Source organism: Pongo pygmaeus, chromosome 6 (assembly GCF_028885625.2).
Source record: "Pongo pygmaeus isolate AG05252 chromosome 6, NHGRI_mPonPyg2-v2.0_pri, whole genome shotgun sequence".
NCBI classification, from domain to species: Eukaryota; Metazoa; Chordata; class Mammalia; order Primates; family Hominidae; genus Pongo; species Pongo pygmaeus.
In genome coordinates, this window is record NC_072379.2 from 63,542,490 (window position 1) to 63,564,303 (window position 21,814).

General features: G+C 40.4%; 1 protein-coding gene across 3 annotated transcripts; it reads right to left on the reverse strand.

Annotated features, from left to right (window-relative positions):
* Positions 1–255: 255 nt before the first annotated feature.
* Positions 256–19,454, reverse strand: NUP42 (nucleoporin 42). 3 transcript variants are annotated; one of them, XM_063668416.1, is made up of 8 exons: positions 18,825–19,454; positions 15,788–16,016; positions 13,972–14,066; positions 5,327–5,403; positions 4,476–4,562; positions 3,994–4,068; positions 1,695–1,779; positions 256–1,094 (listed from the first exon to the last, which is right to left on the reverse strand). In XM_063668416.1, exons 1-8 carry the CDS (start codon positions 18,943–18,945, stop codon positions 517–519), a joined length of 1,347 nt encoding a protein of 448 aa, XP_063524486.1. In that variant the 5' UTR covers positions 18,946–19,454; the 3' UTR covers positions 256–516. The 3 variants fall into 3 exon arrangements, with proteins under 3 accessions (XP_063524486.1, XP_054350835.1, XP_063524485.1); XM_054494860.2 differs by lacking the exon at positions 3,994–4,068; XM_063668415.1 differs by lacking the exons at positions 3,994–4,068; positions 15,788–16,016.
* Between the last annotated feature and the right edge of the window lie 2,360 nt (positions 19,455–21,814).

The window sequence follows — 21,814 nt, forward strand, 5'->3', positions numbered from 1 at the left end:
ATGAGACCGCCAAAGTTGAGAAGGAACCAAATATATGGGGGGGAAATGCCCCTATGGTTCTAAAAATAAAAGCTTGTCACTCTTTACAAACTGTGATTTATCTCTTTCAGAGAATCCTGAACATGAAGTCATGCTACTAATGTTTATTCTAAAAGTAGGCTAAATATTTGAGCATGTTCCCCTAATAATTCCAGAAATTACCCCCTTCCTAAAAAAAAAGTTTAAAACTTTAAATGGTGAGATAGTAAAGTGGTATGGCATGAGAAAAGTACTTTATTCGTGCACAATTTTTCAGTTCCATCCAAAATTACTGTACAAAAAACTTCCCTTGCTTGCTGAGTTTTTGTTACTTTTTACTTAAATATTTAGACTTAAGAAAAAAATAAAATTTAAAATCACTATTAATGGAAGCTTATATTCCTTATGAATATATACATGTATGCATATATACATCTCTATATGAATCACTCAAAACAATTTTAAACATCATTATTTTTTGGATTTAAAATTGCCCTTTTAAATATTTAGAAGTTCCAGAGGTGGAGGCTTTAATGGAATTTTTCCCAGAGTAAATTTCTTGGATTGAAATTGTTCGAGTTCTTCTACTGTTAGTTTATCTCTGGGTGTGAATAACACATTATCTGTTGCAATGATGCTGCTTGAGGCTGAGAGAGAAGTGGATATGCTGCTATTTCCAAAAGTGTCACTGGATGGCTTAGAAAAAGCAGCGTGAGAATGTGAGCCCAGACTACCAAAACCAGCCACAGAACTGCCACCTCCAAAGGCTGGGGCCACTGGAGCTCTGACAGGACCTGTTGCCAAGGAAGCTGGAAGTCCTGAAAATCCAGGTGATCCAAAACTGGAAGCTGCAGGGCTTTTGAATGAAAATGATGCAGCCGAGGTGACTTCAGGTTTCCCAAATCCAAAAGCTGGAGCAGAAGTAGAGATAGCTGAACTGGTAGAGGCTGCAGCTCCAAATGCTGGGGAACTCCGAAAACCAGCAGGGCTTCCAGAAGAGGCAGCGGCAAATCCAGAGTTTGTTTTAAAACTAAAGTTCTGAGCATTATCACTGCTGCTGTTATTGACTGGAAAGCCTACCAACAAAAAAAACAGCAGCAAAAAAAAACAGAAAAAAAAATCCATTACAGTCAGAAAAATGTCACAATTAGTTCCTCCCCCTGTCTTTTTTTCTTATTTATGTCATGTTTCAGTGTTGAGAAGCTTACTAGAAGGATGAGATGAGAAAAGTAAAAATGAGAGGCTACAACTACCCACTAAAGCCTGCTGCCTGTCTTTTCTGCTAACAATCCCATTTTCACCTTGATCGACCTTCACCCAAGGAGAAACCACAGGGACTACCTCACCAGAGCTGCTACCTGAGGACAATGCTATGCTGTTATACACAGTGACAAGAAAGTTCTCAAACGTGCTGCTATCATAGCTATGTACTTCTACAAAACTCCTGAAAACTCATTCCTAAAATGTACTTCTAAAGCTAAGTGTCTTTCAAAGAACATGCCCAATCTGGCCTCCCTTTCACAAATGTCTAATGAGTCAAATGCTTTGAGGCTCTATGACGGAAGGTTGTAGAATTTACGAAGGTAATTTAAAATGGCGATTCAGGCTTGTAATTTGAAACCTATAAAATCTAATTTTTCTAAATCAGTGAAGTCCTGCATTACTTTATCACTTACCTGGCGACACAAATGTTGCTGCTTGACTACTGCCAAATCCAAATGCAGGTGCTGCTTGATTTACTCCATCCTTTACATCAGAGAGCTGAAAAAAAAAAGTGTGCAAATAATAAAGTGCTTGATGAATAGTGCTCCAGTATCTTTTCTATACACTATGGACAAATTCAATTTTTTAAAATGTGCATTAAAGGCTGGGTGTGGTGGCTCACACCTGTAATCCTAGCACTTTGGGAGGCTGAGGCGGGTGAAGGGCTTGAGCCTATGAGTCTGGGACCAGCCTGAGCAACACAGCGAGACCCCCATCTCTACAAAAAATTAGCCAGTGGTCCCAGCTATTTGGGAGCCTGAGGTGGGAGGATCACTTGAGCCTGGGAAAGCCTGGGTGACAAAGTAAGACTCTGATTCAAAAAAAGAAAAGAGAAGAAAAAAGTGCATTAAAAAAGGCAAAGTTAAATGCTTAACATGGAAAATGCCCATAATATGATGTTGAAAAGGATAAGATATAATACTGTATAAACAGTATAATCACAACTAGTAATATGAATACACATAAAAAAATGTACATTAGTTAACAGTGATTATTTCTGGCTGATAAATTACGGGTGATTTAAATTTTATTTATGCTTTTTAATACTTTCTGAATTTCTACAATGAGCAGATATTATAATCAAAAATATTTTTAAATTTTTTTCAGTGTCTATAAGGGTAGATCTGCATTTATCGAGAAATCTAGATATTAGGTAAAAAGGACCTTTATAGAATACCCAGTCTAATACTCGAAATGAAGTAGATCCACTATTATATAAAAAAGCTTATGACTAAAAATCCATTAAACATTTCCCATTCCCTGAAAGTACTTTATGTTCTTGCTATTCTGTGCTCTAGAAATGTCTTTCATCTCTGCTTACTGAAATCTTAATCCTACTTTTAAGGAACTTTGTACTTGCTCCTTCCTTCCAAGAAGACTTTCTTAATCATCCAAAGCAAACATAAGCGATTTCTTTCATTTGGAAGCCTCAAAAGCATTCTTTGGCCAGTGCGGTGGCTCACGCCTGTAATCCCAGCACTTTGGGAGGCTGAGGCGGGCGGATCATGAGGTCAGAAGATCGAGACCATCCTGGCTAACATGGTGAAACCCCGTCTCTACTAAAAATACAAAAAAGCTGGGCATGGTGGTGGGTGCCTGTAGTCCCAGCTACTCGGGAGACTGAGGCAGAAGAATGGTGTGAACCTGGGAAGCAGAGCTTGCAGTGAGCTGAGATGGCACCACTGCACTCCAGCCTGGGCGACAGAGCAAGACTCTGTCTCCAAAAAAAAAAAAAAAAAAAAAAAAGAGCTTTTGTTTTTGAGACTGCAACCTCCACCTCCTGGGTTCAAGTGATTCTCCTGCTTCAGCCTCCTGAGTAGCTAGGATTACAGGCGTGCGCCACCATGCCTGGCTAATTTTTCTATTTTTAGTAGAGACCGGGTTTCACCATGTTGGTCAGGCTAGTCTTAAACTCCTGACCTCGTGATCCGCCGGCCTCAGCCTCCCAAAGGGCTGGGATTACAGGCGTTAGCCACCGTGCCCAGCCCTCAAAAGCATTCTTACTCCTGGTCCCTGGCAACCACTCTCTCTGCTTTCTATCACTACAAATGAGACTTGTCTTTTCCAGAGTTTCATACAAATGGAATCACATGGTCTACACTATTTTTTTTTTTTTTTTGGTCTGGCTTCTCTCCCTCAGTGTAATATTCATTAACAGGCAGATTATAAGCAAATTATAATATATCCATACAATGGGTTACCATTCAGCAGAAAGCATGAACTCCTGATACATGTTAAGTCAGCTATGGGTGGGTTGTCCCACATCCTAACCTATGGAGGGGCCCTGGGCAGTTAGCAAGGAGCAGGGACCTTCCAGCCCTGAGGGAAGTTCCACAGTTCTTTCGACTCAGTTATCCTTTTTCCGTCAGCTCTCATCCATGGTGATGGTGGGCCACCTCTCACACAAGGACAGACTACTTCCAAGAGGTTCCACTAAATTCAAATAGCATTACAAGAACTAAAAGGTGAAAGAAATTAGCTTGCACAAGAGTCTAGTTATTCAGGAAGCACATATTTAAGAAAGGGGTGGGGTGTTGGGACTGTCAACCATTCACTAAGTGTAGGGAGATAGTACTCTCATATCCTTTATACAGAGTAGAAACCATCTGAGAAATTGGAAATATTAAAATTATAAATGTGAACATCTTATTTTAAAATAAGGAATTCTTAAGAACTTTTTAATGGGTGTAGAAACATCATAACTTTATTTACAAAGATAATGAACTTGCTACAGTCGGGACCATAGATCTTTGGAGACAGGTGGGTATATATCTTCCAAAAGCATTTCTGTTTAAGACAAGGAACATACTGTGTTCTTCAGTCACAAAATGATAACATTACATCCTAAATGTGCATTCACATAATTGTTCAAAGTAATTTCTTTTTACATACAGATAACCTTAAATACTTAAATTTATGTAATAGTTTGCCATTTTCAAAACTAGCACTACCAAAGTTAAAAACTTTACCCTAAAAAGCTTTTAAAAAGCATAACTATTTTTGCTTTTCTGACCAAGGAACACAGAGAAAACTATTTCAAGACCCTGACTCTTAAGTGATGCTATTTTGGGAATGTGTGTATCATAATTCTTGATAGAAAATTTTTGTTTTGCTTTCCAAATCTAAAGTAAAATATCCTCTGCAAAAAAGCAATAGGTAAGACACTTCCCTCAAGAAAACTCTCCCATACTCACCAAAGCTACTTTAGTTGATATATTGAGGCTTTTCAGTTCATTTACCCTGTTCCTCCATTGATTTATTAAACGTTGGACAGAATTTAGCTGAAAAGGGAAGACAGAAAAATAACAGTTCAATATTGTATGTTTAAGTTAGTTTCTTCAATAAAAACTTCACATACTTCTTTGCCAAAATCACAAAAGGTTTATGTAACAGTTTTATGGCCCATGACTTGCAAAATTTGCATTGACTTGGCCTATTTGTCAAAGATATTCCAGCTCCAGTTCCCTCTCCTTGTTCAACTCCTTGTATCATCTGGTTAGTATCACAAGTACCTGGTAGCACGTAGTTAGTTATATTTGGATGGGAGGTGAACACATGTACTAGTTGAAATGCATGATCATGACTGTAGAAACAGAAAAATACAGCATTTAAACTGCTTCCTTCAGGTACTCAACTTATTCTAGTCAAGATTTTTAATTTTTTTGATATTTGATATATGAGGATGTTAATCTGTATTACAGACTGTATCTTATTTAACCTTGTTTTTCTAGCATTCATCACTGGATTGGTACCTAACAGATGTTCAATAAATATCTGTCAAATGATAAAAGGGTTTCATTTCTGGGACTGACTGTTGGGTAATTTATAATAAAAATAGTAATATTCCTAATTATTAAAGTAAAAATATATTATCATTTTAATAACCAACCAAATTCAATGAAAATAATATAGAAAAGAAAAATAGCCTACTCCTGAAAAAAGATCATAGACCTCATTGGTTTTGCCAAAACACAAGCCACGATAAAGAAAGCAGTAATTAACAGCTCATCTGTTATTGCGGTAGATTAATAGGAAACAAACTTACATAACTCTGTAAGTTATTGCTGGTTAAGAAGTTATGGTATTCAAGCCTCAATTCCTCTGGTGAAATGTCTGTAAAACCTGAAGTGAGGAATCAATCGGAATCTTTAAAATAAATGCCAATAATTTTGATAGTAAAGCTAGAGGTGCTAAACAAGAAAATATCTAATGTTGATTAGAAAATTTTCATAATCATAAGGAAGAAACTTAAAACCTACACTCTATTTAATGTTTAACAAAGTGTAAAATTACAGTAAAATATAGTTGGTTATTTTGATCTTTAAATGGGGAAGATTTTCTAAAGATAAGTGGGGTAGAATGAACAACAAACACAAGAGAAAGATTTGACTACATTTATATTCAAACTTTTATTTAAAAAATTCTGCCAGAAACTCTACTAAGCAAAATTACAAGGCAAATGGTACACTAGGAAAATTGCAATTTTAACATATATGACAAGAGAACTAATGCCCTAATGTATAAATAGCTCTTACAAATAAATGAGAAAAGTAAACGAATTTAGGCAAAGGTAATGAACAGGCAATTCACACACACAAAAAATCAAATAGTAAATAAATGAAATAAAGTTAAATGCAACTTAAAATAGAGATAAAATGCTTTACTTATCAGACTGGCAGAAATTTTAAAAGCTGGTATTTACTGTTGTTCCAAATGTGGTGAAATGTATCATTTCCTAAATTACTGTTAAGGGAATTAAAATGGTACAAGTTTTCTGGGAGGGATAATTGTTAATAAGCATCACAAGCCTGAAAAACATTCATATCCTGTGACTTACAATACAATTTATAGGATTTAACCTTGGGAAATAGTTACATATGTAAGCAAAGGTTGCTATGTATAAGGGTGTTCATTCTAATATTTTTAGTACCAGAGACAAACTGAAAGCAAAAATTAGAATATAAAACTAGGGCTGGGTACCATGGCTCACGCCTGTAGTCCCAGCACTTTGGGAGGCTGAGGCGGATGGATCACGAGGTAAGGATTTCGAGACCATCCTGGCTAACTTGGTGAAACCCCGTCTCTACTAAAAATACAAAAAATTAGCTGGGTGTGGTGGCATGCGCCTGTAATCCCAGCAACTCGGGAAGCTGAGGCAGGAGAATTGCTTGAACTTGGGAGGCAGAGGTTGCAGTGAGCCGAGATTGTGCCACTGCACTCCAGCCTGGGCGACAAAGTGAGACTCCGTCTCAAAAAAAAACCAAAAAACAAAAAACAAAAAAACTGGATTACAGCCGGGCGCTGTGGCTCACGCCTGTAGTCCCAGCACTTTGGGAGACCAAGGCCAGTGGGATCACCTGAGGCCAGGAGTTCAAGACCAGCCTGGCCAACATGGCGAAACCCCGTTTCTACTAAAAATACAAAAATTAGCGAGGCGTGGTGGCATATGCCTATAATCCGAGCTACTCGGGAGACTCAGGCTGGAGAATTGCTTGAACCTGGAAGGCCGAGGCTGTAGTGAGCTGAGATGGTGCCACTGCACTCCGGCCTGGGCAACAAGAGTGAAACTCCGTCTCAAAAAAACAAAACAAAACAAAACAAAAAACAAAGAAAAACTAGATTATGATCCTAATTATATATATGTATACGTATATATGTATAGGTGAGAGATGACAGTGTGCTGGCAGCCCTCACAGGCTCTCAGCGCCTCCTCTGCCTGGGCTCCCACTTTGGTGGCACTTGAGGAGCCCTTCAGCCCACCGCTGCACTGTGGGAGCCCCTTTCTGGGCTGGCCAAGGCCGGAGCCAGCTCCCTCAGCTTGCAGGGAGGTGTGGAGGGAGAGGCGCCAGCAGCAACCAGGGCTGCGTGCAGCGCTTGTGGGCCAGCTGGAGTTCCCGGTGGGCGTGGGCTTGGTGGGCCCCGCACTCGGAGCCGCTGGCAGGCCCTGCTGGCCCCGGGCAATGAGGAGCTTAGCACCCGGGCCAGCGGCTACGGAGGGTGTGCTGGGTCCCCCAGCAGGGCCGGCCCACCGGTGCTGCGCTGGATTTCTCACGGGGCTTTGGCTGCCTCCCTGCAAGGCAGGGCTCCGGACCTGCAGCCCCCATGCCTGAGCCTCCCCCACCTCTGTGGGCTCCTGAGCAGCCTGAGCCTCCACAACGAGCACCACCCCCTGCTCCACAGTGCCCAGTCCCATCGACCACCCAAGCGCTGAGGAGTGCGGGCACACAGCGCGGGACTGGCAGGCAGCTCCAACCTGCAGCCCTGGTGCGGGATCCACTGGGTGAAGCCAGCTGGGCTCCTGAGTCTGGTGGGGACTTGGAGAACCTTTATGTCTAGCTAGGGGATTGTAAATACACCCATCAGCACTCTGTGTCTAGCTCAAGGTTTGTAAACACACCAATCAGCACCCTGTGTGTAGCTCAGGGTTTGTAAATACACTAGTCAACACTCTGTATCTAGCTACTCGGGGACTTGGAGAACCTTTGTGTCCACACTCTGTATCTAGCTAATCTAGTGGGGACTTGGAGAACCTTTGTGTCTAGCTCAGGGATTGTAAACGCACCAATCAGCACCCTGTCAAAACAGACCATTCGGCTCTCTGTAAAATGGACCAATAAGCAGGATATGGGTGGGGCCAGATAAGAGAATAAAAGCAGGCTGCCCGCGCCAGCAGTGGCAACCCGCTTGGGTCACCTTCCACACTGTGGAAGCTTTGTTCTTTTGCTCTTTGCAATAAATCTTGCTGCTGCTCACTCTTTGGGTCCACACTGCCTTTACGAGCTATAACACTCACCGCAAAGGTCTTCAGCTTCACTCCTGAAGCCAGCGAGACCACGAACCCACCAGGAGGAATGAACAACTTCAGACGCGCTGCCTTAAGAGCTGTAACACTCACCGCGAAGGTCCGCAGCTTCACTCCTGAGCCAGCAAGACCACGAACCCCACCAGAAGGAAGAAACTCCGAACACATCCGAACATCAGAAGGAACAAACTCCAGACACGCCGCCTTTAAGAACTGTAACACTCACGGCGAGGGTCAGCAGCTTCATTCTTGAAGTCAGTGAGACCAAGAACCCACCAATTCCGGACACATAGGTATACATATATACACACATAGAACAACTTATACATCCCTGTACAAGTGGACCCTTGCAGTTCTGTTCAAGGGTCAACTGTACACACAGCTGTACAGGGCCCGCTTGTACAGGGATTTTCTTCCACCTCTGCCACTCCTGAGACAGCAAGACCACACCCACCTATCCCTCTGCTACTCAACACAAAGACAATAAGGATGAAGACTTTTATGATGATCCACTTCCACTATGTGAATGGTAAATATATTTTCTTATCCTTATGATTTTCTTTTTCTTTTTTTTTTTTTGAGATGAAGTCTCGCTCTGTTGTCCAGGCTGAAGTGCAGTGGCGTGATCTCGGCTTACTGCAACCTCTGCCTCCTGGGTTCAGGCAATTCTCCTGCCTCAGCCTCCCCAGTAGTTGGGATTACAGGCATGCACCACCAAGCCCGGCTAATTTTTTTTGTATTTTTAGCAGAGACGGGGTTTCACCACATTGGCCAGGCTGGTCTCGAACTCCTGACCTTCTGATCCACCCGCCTTGGCGTCCCAAAGTGCTGAGATTACAGGCGTGAGCCACCGTGCCTGACCCCTTATGATTTTCTTAACATTTTCTTTTCTCTTACAGTACATTATTAGTAGTTAAGCTTTTGGGGAGTCAAAGCTTATATGTGGATTTTTGACTGCACAGAGGATCAGTCAATTGTATACATAAACAAGAAATATGTTTGTGTGTATGTTTTGAAAGAAATATACTAAAATGTAGTAGTTATCTCTGTGATATCAGGTTATTTTTATTTTATTTATATATTTCTGTACTTTCCAAGTTTTCTAAAGCAAAAGCTATAACTTGTTTTTTATTTTTGAAACACAGTCTCATTCCTGTCACCCAGGCTGGAGTGCAGTGGCCCACTGCTGCCTTGACTTCCTCGGCTCAAGTGATCCTCCCATCTCACCTCCTGAGTAGCTGGGACTATAGGAATGTGCTACCACACCCTGGTAGAGACAGGGTTTCGCCAAGTTGCCCAGGTTGGTCTCAAATTCTTGGGCTCAAGTGATCCACCTGCCTCAGCCTCCCAAAGTGCTAGGATTACAAGCATTAGCCACCACATCTGGCCCAAAAGCTGTAACTTTTATAATTAGGCAAACTTACTAACAAAGGCAAAAAATGTTCAAGATATTTTCTACAAAGAACTCCTTGTAATCCAGTTATTATTAACTCCAAGGACACCTGCTTCAGAATAAAGGAAAGACTAAATGTTCAAAGCAGAACCCTGGATTCCTTCTAATGACTTGTCTTCCCCATCTTTACTGACCCCTCAGGCCAAAAAACCCTAGGAATCACCTTGGATTTCTCTTTCCCTATATCTAATTAATCAGCATCCTGCCAGTTCAAGCTCCAACAGAGAGCCCAAATATGACCAATTCTGTCTTCACTGCTATGAACTCCAGTCACAAGTGGCAATGTCTTCTAACTTGTCTCCCTATCTCTACTTTTGCCTCTGCTCCCAACAGACCTTTTTCCCCCCTCACACAGCACGCTGAGTTAGCTTTTTCTAATCAGATCACGTCCCTCTTTTGCTTAAAGTTCTTCATGGCTGCCTGCCCAGTGCAATTAGGCCCAACATGATCTGGCCCCTGGCTATCTCTCTGGCCTTACTGTCATATTACTTTCCCTTGTTTACTCTCCTCCAGTAATTCAGGCCCCACTAGTCTGTAAACACTGCCAACCTTGTTCTTACCTCAGGGCCTTTGCAATAGCTAGTCCTACTGCCAGGAATGTTTTCCCCAAATCTTCCCATAACTGATACCCTCTCTTTATTCAGGACTCATTTCCAATACTGCCTCCCAGGAATAGATAACCACTCTATCTAAAGAAATATTGTTCCCCTAATTGCCTCCTATTCCTTCCAGCTGTGCTCAACCAGAATTCCTCATCTGAACCACAGAACACAGAAAACGATTTGAGTGACAATTTTCTCAAGTCTTGCAAAATGGAGCAAAAGTAGTATCATTCTTTTTTTTATTTTTTATTATACTTTAAGTTTTAGGGTACATGTGCACAATGTTCAGGTTTGTTACATATGTATGGGCAAGGACTTCATGTCTAAAACACCAAAAGCAATGGCAACAAAAGCCAAAATTGACAAAAGTAGTATCATTCTATTATAGTTGCATAGAAAAAGTTAATTTATTAACACAATGGATGCCTAAGGACAGAAGTACTCAAACTTTTTGGTCTCAGTAGTCCTTTACATTCTTAAAAATCATTAAGGACCCCAAAGAATGTTTGTTTACATGGGTTACTTACATTGATAATTACCACATTTGAAATGAAAACTGAGAAACTTAGTATTAATTCATTTAAAAGTAAGAAGCCAATTACCTATCCACATAAATGAAAAAGCTATTTTCCAAAACAAAAAATGAAAATTTAGTAAGATGAATAGCCTTGCTTTATGTTTATACATCTCTTAATGTTTGGCTTAATAGAAGACTGCTGGATTCTTATATATGCTTCTGCATTCATTATGTTGCAATATGTTCTGACTGAAGTGTATGAAGAAAATGAGCACTCACACATACATGTATTGGAAAAGGAAGACTTAAATGGCTTTTTCAAATAACTGTGGACATTTTTCTTTGCTACTACACCAAAACTTGACAAGCAGTAGTTTCTTAAAGGTTAACTATAACATAGATTCAAGCCATACTAATGAACTTTTTATGGCATTATATTAACATCCACTGGTTTATCATGCATGTAGAATGGACTTTCAGCCATGCATAATTTTGTAATATCACATATAAGTCATTTGAAAAATGCCAGTTCACTGAGTTATGCAGAACTTCTAAACATTGGCATGTTATTATACAACATCCATTTTTTTTTTTTTTTTTTTTTGAGACAGAGTCTTGCTTTGTCACCCAGGCTGGGGTGCAATGGCACAATCTTGGCTCACCGCAAGCTCCGCCTCCCAGGTTCATGCCATTCTCCTGCCTCAGCCTCCTGAGTAGCTAGGACTACAGGCGCATGCCACCACGTCCGGCTAATTTTTTGTATTTTTTAGTAGAGACGGGGTTTCACTGTGTTAGCCAGGATGGTCTCCATCTCCTGACCTCATGATCCACCCACCTCGGCCTCCCAAAGTGCTGGGATTACAAGTGTGAGCCACCGCGCACGGCCAAAAAATTTTTTTAAACAGACAGGGTCTCGCTCTGTCACCCAGGCTGGAGTGTGGTGGCACCATCAGAGCTCACCATAACTTTGAACTCTTGAACTCAAGTGATCCCCCCACCTCAGCCTCCAGAGTAGCTAAAAGTCTTAGCATATGCCATCATACTCAGGCTAATTTTTGTATTTTTTGTAGAGACAAGGTCTTGCTATATTGTCCAGGGTGGTCTCAAACTCCTGGCTTCAAGCCATCCTCCCACCTCAGCCTCCCAAAGCACTGGGATGACAGGCATGAGCTGCTGCGTGTTGCCCTCACATTTGTGAATGTTGCCATCCATTTAATCAGAAGAGATTTTAAGTATTGAGAAGCCATCATGCTCATGATGACAAAGTTTTCCATAATTCCAATTTTTGCTTGAAAGTTTTAATTTTTTCGTTGGCAATAAACACTATCAACTGTTTTCTTCTAAATAACCATAGTTGTCATTCCTTTCAAATAAATATTGTCTTTGAAAAAAGTGGCTAGCTCAGTCCAACCTGAACAATCACATAAGATAACCATCACACTTGGGCATGGGGCAGACACATTTTGTGTGTGCTTCCCATTTTGTCACACAGAATACTAAAAAGGTGTGTACTCAAGGTCAAGGGTTAACAAAATTAATAATTTTTATCTCTTCATAAAGGAAGTTCTTAAGTTAAAATGGCATTAAACTTTTTTTATTGTGACATCTACTAGTAATTTATTGCCTCTGCCTTGATTCATGCTAAGATACAAGTAGTTTTACTCATCAATGCTTCTGCACCAACAGTGCAAATGTCAACACAGTGAAAAATGGCAATTAATCACTTAGTATTATCAGAAAATATTTTTGATCTTAGGCAACTCCTAAAAGGGCCTCAGGGATAAAGTTGCCAGATTTAGCAAATAAAAATACAGGATGCCCAGTTAAATTTGAATTTCAGATATACAATAAATACTTTTTTTAGTATAAATGTGCCCCAAATATTACATGGCATGTACACATACTAAAAATACTGTTTGTTTATCTGAAATTTAAATTTAACTGGATGTCCCATATTTTATCTGACAACTATATTCAGGAATCCACATTTTAAGAACCACTGCTTTAGGTCAACAGGCATTAGGTTCAATATGGAATGGATTAATACTCAAGTACTAATACTTAAGCTGATTAAGGGCTTAATACTTTGTTGTTTCTTTATAGAAAGTATCATTATCTGAAATTATCTTAGTTTATTTGCATCACTTATTGTCTTCCTCCCTCAAGAATGTAAGATTCATAAGGAACGGATCTTGTCTGTCTTGCTCATCACTATATTCCTAGCACTTAGCACAAAAGAAATTCAGTAAATATTTGTTAAATGGACAAGTGAATAAATAACTAAGAAGCGTTGTAATGCAAATGCTCACAGAAAATGAGCAACTAGAACTGAGACAGAGGAAAGATCCCAAGGTTCTGTGATATTGATTGCAAGGGCTCCCATCTGCAAGGTACCCACTGTTTCCTCAAAAGGATAAAGGCCCAGGAACACTCAGAGCGGGCTTGGGAAAGCCCGGTGGTCTAGGTTTCAGCCCAGAAAGGGCTTAGGGACTATGGACAAAAAAAAAAAGAGAGAGAGAGAAAAGAATATTCTAAAGCAAATGCTATTCCAGGCCAGGTGCGGTGGCTCACACCTATAATTCCAGCACTTTGGGAGGCTGTGGCAGGCGGATCACCTGAGGTCAGGAGTTAGAGACCAGACTGGCCAACATGGCAAAACCCTGTCTCTACTAAAAATACAAAAATTAGCCGGGTGTGGTAGTGGGCAACTGTAATCCCAGCTACTCGGGAGGCTGAGGCAGGAGAATCACTTGAACCTGGGAGGCAGAGGTCGCAGTGAGCCGAGATCGCGTCACTGCACTCCAGCCTGGAGGACAAGAGTGAAACTCCGTCTCAAAAAAAAAAAAAAAAATTGCTATCCCTGTAGCCCAGCTAAGCCTCCTCACATTTAAACATTATCTCCAGAACAGGTCTTAGAAGGTCTCCAGAACAACTATTCTTAGAAGGAAAGACAGGGAAGAAAGAACAGAACCAGGCAGCCAAGGCCTTAATGACAGGCAGGATGTGACTCTTCTATTCACAACAGGAAGCTAAGAGGTTCCAAAGTTGTACATACAGAGAATCAAGAACATAGAGTCTCTTCCTGGGCTTTATTTAAATGTTTTCTCCTAAGAACTATATGTCTTAAAAGACTATATTCTCCAACCTTAATCTCTAAATTATGAAGTTTGGCTAGAATACTCAAATACTTTAAACAATGTCCAAACTCTCCTAGTTGTAGCTAAGTTGGTAGTTGATTTCTTTCTTTGGCATTCTTTTGGTTTTAGAAAATAATAGTTTTAGAACATATTTTAAAAATGCACAATTTTTCAGTTACCTGAAATATTAGGTTTCTTTTTCACTGGTGAATAAACAGAAAACATCCACTGCCCTGATGATTCCCAAACCTCCATATCTTTTACAATTCCTTCCCTGAAAAAAAGAAAAAAAAAAAAAAAAGAGTAAAGGATCTTCTTAGCTGCTTGGTAAAATTTATTGTTAATGATTTTCCACGACTGAAAATTTAAATTCTAGTAAATACATAGTTCAAAATCTTTTACATTATATTTTCTGAAGAGTGTTCTTTAAAGCACAAGTTTATAGAAGTGTGAACTATATATTTCATGGTTACAAATAGTATTATAATGTCAGAGAAGTTAATGAGTTTGGCTTTCCAATACACTGACCCATTAACCAATGTACTTACATAAATACTATCATAGATACCATACTTTTTTTAGGAATTAAAATCTAAAATACTAACTTTAATCTTTCTTTGTTAATTATCACAAACATCGATAATCATTTAACTGGGAAGAACAAAGTACTGCTTACGTGATACAGAATCATAATATTTTAAAAGTGGGTTATAGGACTTCAGAGATCATTTTATCTAATTCTCACATTTTGCAACAAGGGAAACAGACCCACATCCATACAACTAATCTGGTAATGCTGTGGGTAGATTCGGCTCTAAATTAAAGTTTCTCCCTACTCAGACTATGTCAATGAAAGGAGAATTATCACAGAGAAAACGGTATTAAATTTAGGACTGCAACAAATGCAGAAAGGAAGGTTTTGTTTGTTCATTTACTTAAAAAAAAATCGGTTGTATATGGTACATGACTCAAAATGTCTACAACTGGTTCTGATTTAATTAGGATAAGTAAAAGACTAACCAATTACATTTAAATTCCATCCTAGTCACCATGAATCGAGAGAACATTACAGATAGCCAAGCATTGTTTTGACAGCAGCCATAAATTTTACCATAAATATTCTCAAGAAGTGTCATGTATCTACTCCACAATAAATGTAGGAAATCAAATGAGATCAGTTTGAATAGGATAATCCAAGTAAAAGTTTTAGAAAGAAATAAGATATGCGGCTGGGTATGGTGGCTCATGCCTATAATCCCAGCACTTTGGGAGGCTGAGGCAGGCAGATCACTTGAGGTCAAGAGTTCAAGACCAGCCTGGCCAACATGGTGAAACCCCATCCCTACTAAAAACACAAAAAATTAGCTGGCTTGGTGGCAGGCACCTGTAACCCCAGCTACTTGGGAGGCTGAGGCAGAAGAATGGCTTGAGGCCAGAAGGCGGAGGCTGCAGTGAGCCGAGATTGCACCACTGCATTCTAGCCTGGGCAACAGAGCAAGACTCCGTCTCAAAATAAATAAATAAATAAATAAATAAATAAATAAATAAAGAAGAGAGATGGTATAATGACCTCCAAGTTCACAAGTTGTTCTAAATTACATCATACTTTGTAAAGGACTTGTAAGTTAGAATGAACTTAAGCAGGACTAATCTTAGAAAGATATTCACAATATAGTGTTATCAACACAAAGTGGAAAAAGTGTAATTACCCCTAGGAAGGCACTCTACTATTATAGAAAAATGATATATTTTTAAGTGAAATAAAATCTAGGGTAATACATAGCAAAAGAGTGGCTATCTGTGAGTGATAGGATTGTGGGTGATTTTTCTTCTTTTTGCTACTCTGATTTAAAAATAATGCATTATTTCTTTTTTTAAAGAAAATATTGTATTGTGAAAAGATGTTACAAAAAAAGAGAAAACAACAAAGATTGTAGGTGCTTTTGAAAAAACATAAGCAAATGGATAGTAATTTTCCTGAAAGCTTTCACTTACAGAAGTTTCTTTTCATCTTTCTGCTCATCAGGACTAAGTGAAGCAAATGGGTTCTCAGACAATCCAAAGCCTTCCTTCCTGTTAGTTGAAGCTCCAGAATCAAAAGAACCGAAAGATGGCTTTTCTTGATCTCTGCTGCCCCCCCATGGTGTGGATTTGGAGAAACTGGATGACTGGATGACATTGGAATATCTCTGGCTAGTTGTATTCCATCCACGTCTATTATTACCTAAAATAAACAATAAAACAAAATAATTTTACTAGCAACTTTTCTTTCTATTTTATTTTCTTTTTAATTAAGATAGGGTCTCACTCTTTTGCCCAGGGTGGAGTACAGTGGCATGATCTTGGCTCACTGTAACCTCAACCTCCTAGGCTCAATCCATCCTCCCACCTCAGCCTCCTGAGTAGCTGGGACCACAGGCGCAAACCACCATGTCTGGCTAATGTTTGTACTTTTTGTAGAGATAGGGTCTTGCCATATTGCCCAGGCTGGTCTCAAACGCCTGGGCTCAAAAAATCCACCTGCCTCAGCCTCCCAAAGTGCTGGGATTATAGGCATGAGCTACTGTGCCCAGCAACTGTTCTTAAAATCTCAAAAATCTTCATTATCTCTTAGTATGTCTAGACATTATAGAAAGATTCAACAAGCACTACATTTAAACTCATTTTAAATGACAATCTCTTCATTTTTTATTTATATACAGTAGTTAGGTTGTAATAGCAACAAATCACATAGTGGCCAATTGCATTTTTGAGATTGAGAAGAAAATAATATAGAAAAATAGTGATATATTACTAAATTCAGCTGACAAAGCTTATTAAATAAACAACTGCTTGATAGTTAAGTTGGTAGAAGGCATGCATCATAAATCATAAACTCCTTCAGGATAAAAACTTGTGTTTTTATCATTCTTTGCTCCCCCACCAGGCCCTATATTGTAGTAAAGGCTGAAAAATGGACATTGAATTAAAGTTTCTTGAATATGAAAGATTAGATTCTACCCTCTGTTTTTGGACAGATGCTTAAGTCTATTTGATGCAGTCTTTTCTCTGGGCAAACACCTACACACCTATTTTCACAGAGAGATTATACATGGTATTTACATGTGAACAAAATGCATGTAGTTCCTCTATGAGCTTTCCAATATTTCAGAAATATCAAAATGAGCCAAAAAGATTCTCTCCTCTCTTTATATATTGGTTTTGTTTTGCTTTTTAAAATCACTTTAGCAATCTCATTTACTCATCACTTCCTAGTTGGGGCCAAGATTAAGGTAATTCATCTTGTTTCTGACTGAATTAAGAGATAAGCCATTAAATATATTAAAAGTTCGAATGACACACATGCCCAGTTGTGAAAGTTCATCCTGCAACTCTAAACTACCCTAAAAAAAAAAAAAAAAAAAAAAAGTGGAGATTGCTAGACCAGATCACTCAAGTAGGAGTTAATGGTATCTTCTTCTTCTAAAGTTCCAAATTCACTGGAGAAGTGAAGAAACTCACTTCCTTTTTTTTTTTTTTTTTATTGCTTTTGCTCTTCATACTTATAATTCCAGAAACATTCATTTGTTTCTGGGAGCTAAATACACAGTTTGTCTGCCAAACTTTGTTTACACTCACATTCATCAGACCTGAGTCCTAATTTTCGCTCTGAAATATTTCACTAGATTAATTGTGGATGAAATAAAAGGACTGTCTTCCCTGAAGTGGGATCAGACGTGAAACCATCACGCAATACAAGGTTTAAAGGTTAGATGAGGCCTGCCGCGGTCGCTCACACCTGTAATCCCAGCACTTTGAAAGACGGAAGCGGGCGGATCATCTGAGGTCACGAGTTCGAGACCGGTATGGCCAACATGGCAAAACCCTGTCTCTACTAAAAATACAAAAATTATCAAGGGCGTGGTGGCGGGCACCCGTAATCCCAGCTACTCGGGAGGCTGAGGCATAAGAATCGCTTAAGCCTGGGAGGCGGAGGTCGCATGAGCCGCCTGACTGAGAGAGCAAGACTCCGTCTCAAATAAAATAAAAAAATGAAGGCCCTAAAGGAGGGGAAGGAAGGAAGACAGCACCGAATTATTAACCCGATCTTTAAAAATCTTGTGTTCTAAGGTTTCATGTCTAATCTCTCCTTTCCTTTAAGATAAAAAGCTTTGACAATGATCTAGGCCCAGGGATTAGATCAACGTGGCCCCCACATCACCTTTCCTCACCTCCCGGAGAGCCCTTAACTGGGCGTCCCACATTCCCAATTTCACCCCAAATTTATGAGCAGGTGCATTTTTGCGGTATGGCTCTATAGGTTTTATTAGATTTTTTTTCTTTTCTTTTTTTTTTTTGATAGTCTCGCTCTGTTGCCCAGGCTGGAGTGCAGTGGCGCGATCTCGGCTCACTGCCACCTCCACCTCCCGGGTTCAAGCGATTCTCCTGCTTCAGCCTCATGAGTAGCTGGGATTACAGGCGCGCGCCACCACTCCTGGCTTTTTTGTTTTTTTTGGCATTTTTAGTAAAGACGGGGTTTCACTATGTTGGTCAGGCTGGTCTCGAACTCCTGACCTCGTGATCCACCCGCCTAGGCCTCCCAAAGTGCTGGGATTACAGGCGTGAGCCACCGCGCCTGGCCGGTTTTATTAGATTTTTTCAAAGAAGTCCACGACTTCTCCAAAATGAAGTCCTGATTCTGACCCAAGTTGCTAGCCTCACCCTCGAAAAAACAACTTAGTAAAAATTATATTTAATTACGGCATTTACCTACAAGGTAGTTTCGATAGGTACTTCCGATTTAAAAACTCAGTGTCGCACAAGCATCCAGGCCCAAACCGAGGTCCTCAGAAGCTCAATAAAAACGGACCACATGAATAATATGTAGATAAAACCCTCGGTTTAAAAACGTTGTGCAGGGCCCAGTGGGGCCGGCAAGGCCGCGACGCGGGCACATTGGGGTCACCAGCACCGGGACACACGCGGGACGCCCGGTCCCCGCCGGCGGGCCCTTCCCGGCTCAGTTACCGCGGAGGATTCAGAGGAGAGTCACCTGAAGGCTGCTGCTGCGGTTGCTGCCGTCCTCCTCCTGCACCCCTGGCACCGGGATGTTCGTTCCAGCACCGATCTCCAAAGCGGCACCGGCCTTGAAGGAAGAATTGACAAATGGCCATTGCGACGGCGTCGCTGACGGAGGGGGTCTTCGGTCGGCGCCGTGCGAGGCCAGTTACTAGGCAGAGAGCCCCAGGCTACCTCAGCGCCCGGCCGGGCTACTGTGACGTCATCTTCTCGCGCCTGGGGAAGGCCTTTTCCGCCTCTCACCCCAGTGCCATGAGACGCGTGGACTTCAGCCAATAGGACTTGAGAAGAGCGGACCGCTCTGACGCTTTGAGTGTGTCCTGGGAAGGAGGGATGCTTGAAAGGTTATGTGAAGACCGGAGGCGCGTTTGACCCCGTTGCAGGGCCTCGGACTACAGGAAGGCTTGAGGTCCAAAATGAGAGGAAAGCGGAGCAAGCAAACGCAGAACTTCAGCAAGGCCCTCAGAGGAGAATTAGCTATGATTTGAGAGACTGAGTCGTTCTTGCTGAGACAGTAAAACTTAGCTCGGGTTGAGAAAGTAACAAACTGCCCCGCCTTTCATCTGGATGGATAACAGAGTCAAATAAAGCCAGACGTGACGTTAAGAGGAAACAATGTTTCTTTTAGGACATACTGCAATGGAAAAGTATTACCCCTTTGAGTGAGTAGTACATTCTTACTACACACTGAGAAACCTTGTTCTTTTTTTTTTTTTTTTTTTTTTGAGACGGAGTCTCGCTCTGTCGCCCAGGCTGGAGTGCAGTGGCGCGATCTTGGCTGACTGCAAGCTCTGCCTCCCAGGTTCATGACATTCTCCTGCCTCAGTCTCCCGAGTAGCTGGGACTACAGGTGCCCGCCACCACGCCCGGCTAATTTTTTTGTATTTTTAGCAGACACGGTTTCACCATGTTAGACAGGATGGTCTCGATTTTCTGATCTCGTGATCCGCCCGTGTCGGCCTCCCAAAGTGCTGGGATTACAGGTGTGAGCCACTGCGCCCGGCCGAAACCTTGTTCTTTCAAGTCCACATAAACGGTGCTATTTGAAATTGTATGAGAACGAGTGAAAATCCCATCCTTGCCTGGAGGATCTAAGTCTCTTTGACGCAGAGAAGCAGCCTCAATTTCTACCCAGGTGTAGAGCTTCAGATAAACGGTTCTGAAAACATTCTGTATTTTCTTAACTTGGCAGTTTCCAAGGAAACATGCCCTACATTCAGTTCTCCTCCAGACCTGATGTTTATGCCTTTACACGCAGCTATGCTTTGAGATTTCATTTAAATTTCACCTAAACTTAACTCTCCCCGCCAAAACATACAATAACTACGTTTTATTTTGTACGGTGAGACACCCCACAGCTCCTCTGGTGTGCAGTCTTCTTGATCGCAATAAGTCAATAAATCTGACTTTGTTGGATTACAGGTTTGTGCTGGTGGTTTTAGGATTATTGAGCTGGGAGTGAGCCATCATTCTTGCTCATGTAATTTGTTTGGATTTTGAAGACAGCAGAATCTACAGGACGGGAAATACTTGTCCAAAGTAGTTTTTTATTTTCTTTAATCAATGCAATTCATTTATTTTGAAACAAATTTATGGAAAAGTTACAGATAACAGTACAAAGAACTTTTTTCCTGAACCATTTGAGACTATGTTGCAGACCTAATGCCCCATCATCCAAATACTTATTGTATATTTTCTACAAACAAACCAGGGCATTCTACATAACCACAACACAGTCAACAAAATTAGGACATTGATACTGATGCACTACTACCTTCTAATCCTTAGACTCCATTTATGTTTTGCCAAATGTCCCAATATTGTCCTTTAGAGGAAAAGGGTTCAGTTCGGAATCATTGTTGCTTAGCCATATTTCTTGTGTCTCCTTCAATTTGGAAGATTTTTTGTTTTTCCTTTTCATGACCTTGACACTATGAAAGACTACAGGCTGGTTATACTGTAGAAGTTCCTTAGTGCAGGTCTGTTTGATGTTTTCTCTTGATTAGATTCAGATTATGCATCTTTGGCAGGATTATCACAGAAGTGATGCTGCGGTTTTCACGTTGCAGGTTGTGCACAATTTCAATTTGTCCTGTTACCTGTAATGCTCAATTGATCACTTGCTTAAGATGGTGTCTGCCAAGCTGCTCTACTATAAAGTTATTCTTTTCCTTTTTGTTATTAATAAGAATTTTGTGGGGAGGTACTTTGAAAGTATGTAAAAATCTGATTGTTCATCCAACTCTTAGCTCATTCACTTATTTATTCATATCAGTATGGACTCATGATTTCCAATGTTATTCAATGGGTTATAATCCATTACTATCATTATTTATTTTGATGCTCAAGTCATCTCCAATTTGGCCAATGGGAGCCCCTTTAAGCTCCTTTGAACATTTGAAAAAGGAGAAAAAAAATTCCCCGTGGTTACTTGAGCACTTTTTTACTTTCTGGTCCAGAGATGTTCCAGGCTCATTTTACATTCTCTACTTCAGTCCTGAAATCAGTTATTTCTCCAGGGGTCCTTTCGGTGCTGCTTAGAAACCAAGATCTGACCTTTAATGTGCTTATTGCTACTGGGATGTCTTTGCTCTCATGAACATTGCTGGGAAATACATATGTATAAACACAAACATTTACATCAAACATTTCTATATTTTATATATTAAAACTATTATGCCTTCTATGTAAAAGACTATGAAAAAAAAAAGAAAAAACTTGAGTTCACACTGATAATCTCCAATTTTAATCCAAAATCACATGATTCATTTTATTTTCCTCTATTTTTAACTCCATTGATAACAAGAAACTTGGCTTTCATTAACCTTAGTATATTTATTATCTCCTTGTGTTAACCAGTATTGCTTTGTAGCCACTGACTTCTCATTCCTGCAAATGTCAGCATGTGTAAGGACTTTGCTGGCATCAGATACCTAAAATAATTCCAGTGGTGGCTGAAACTTA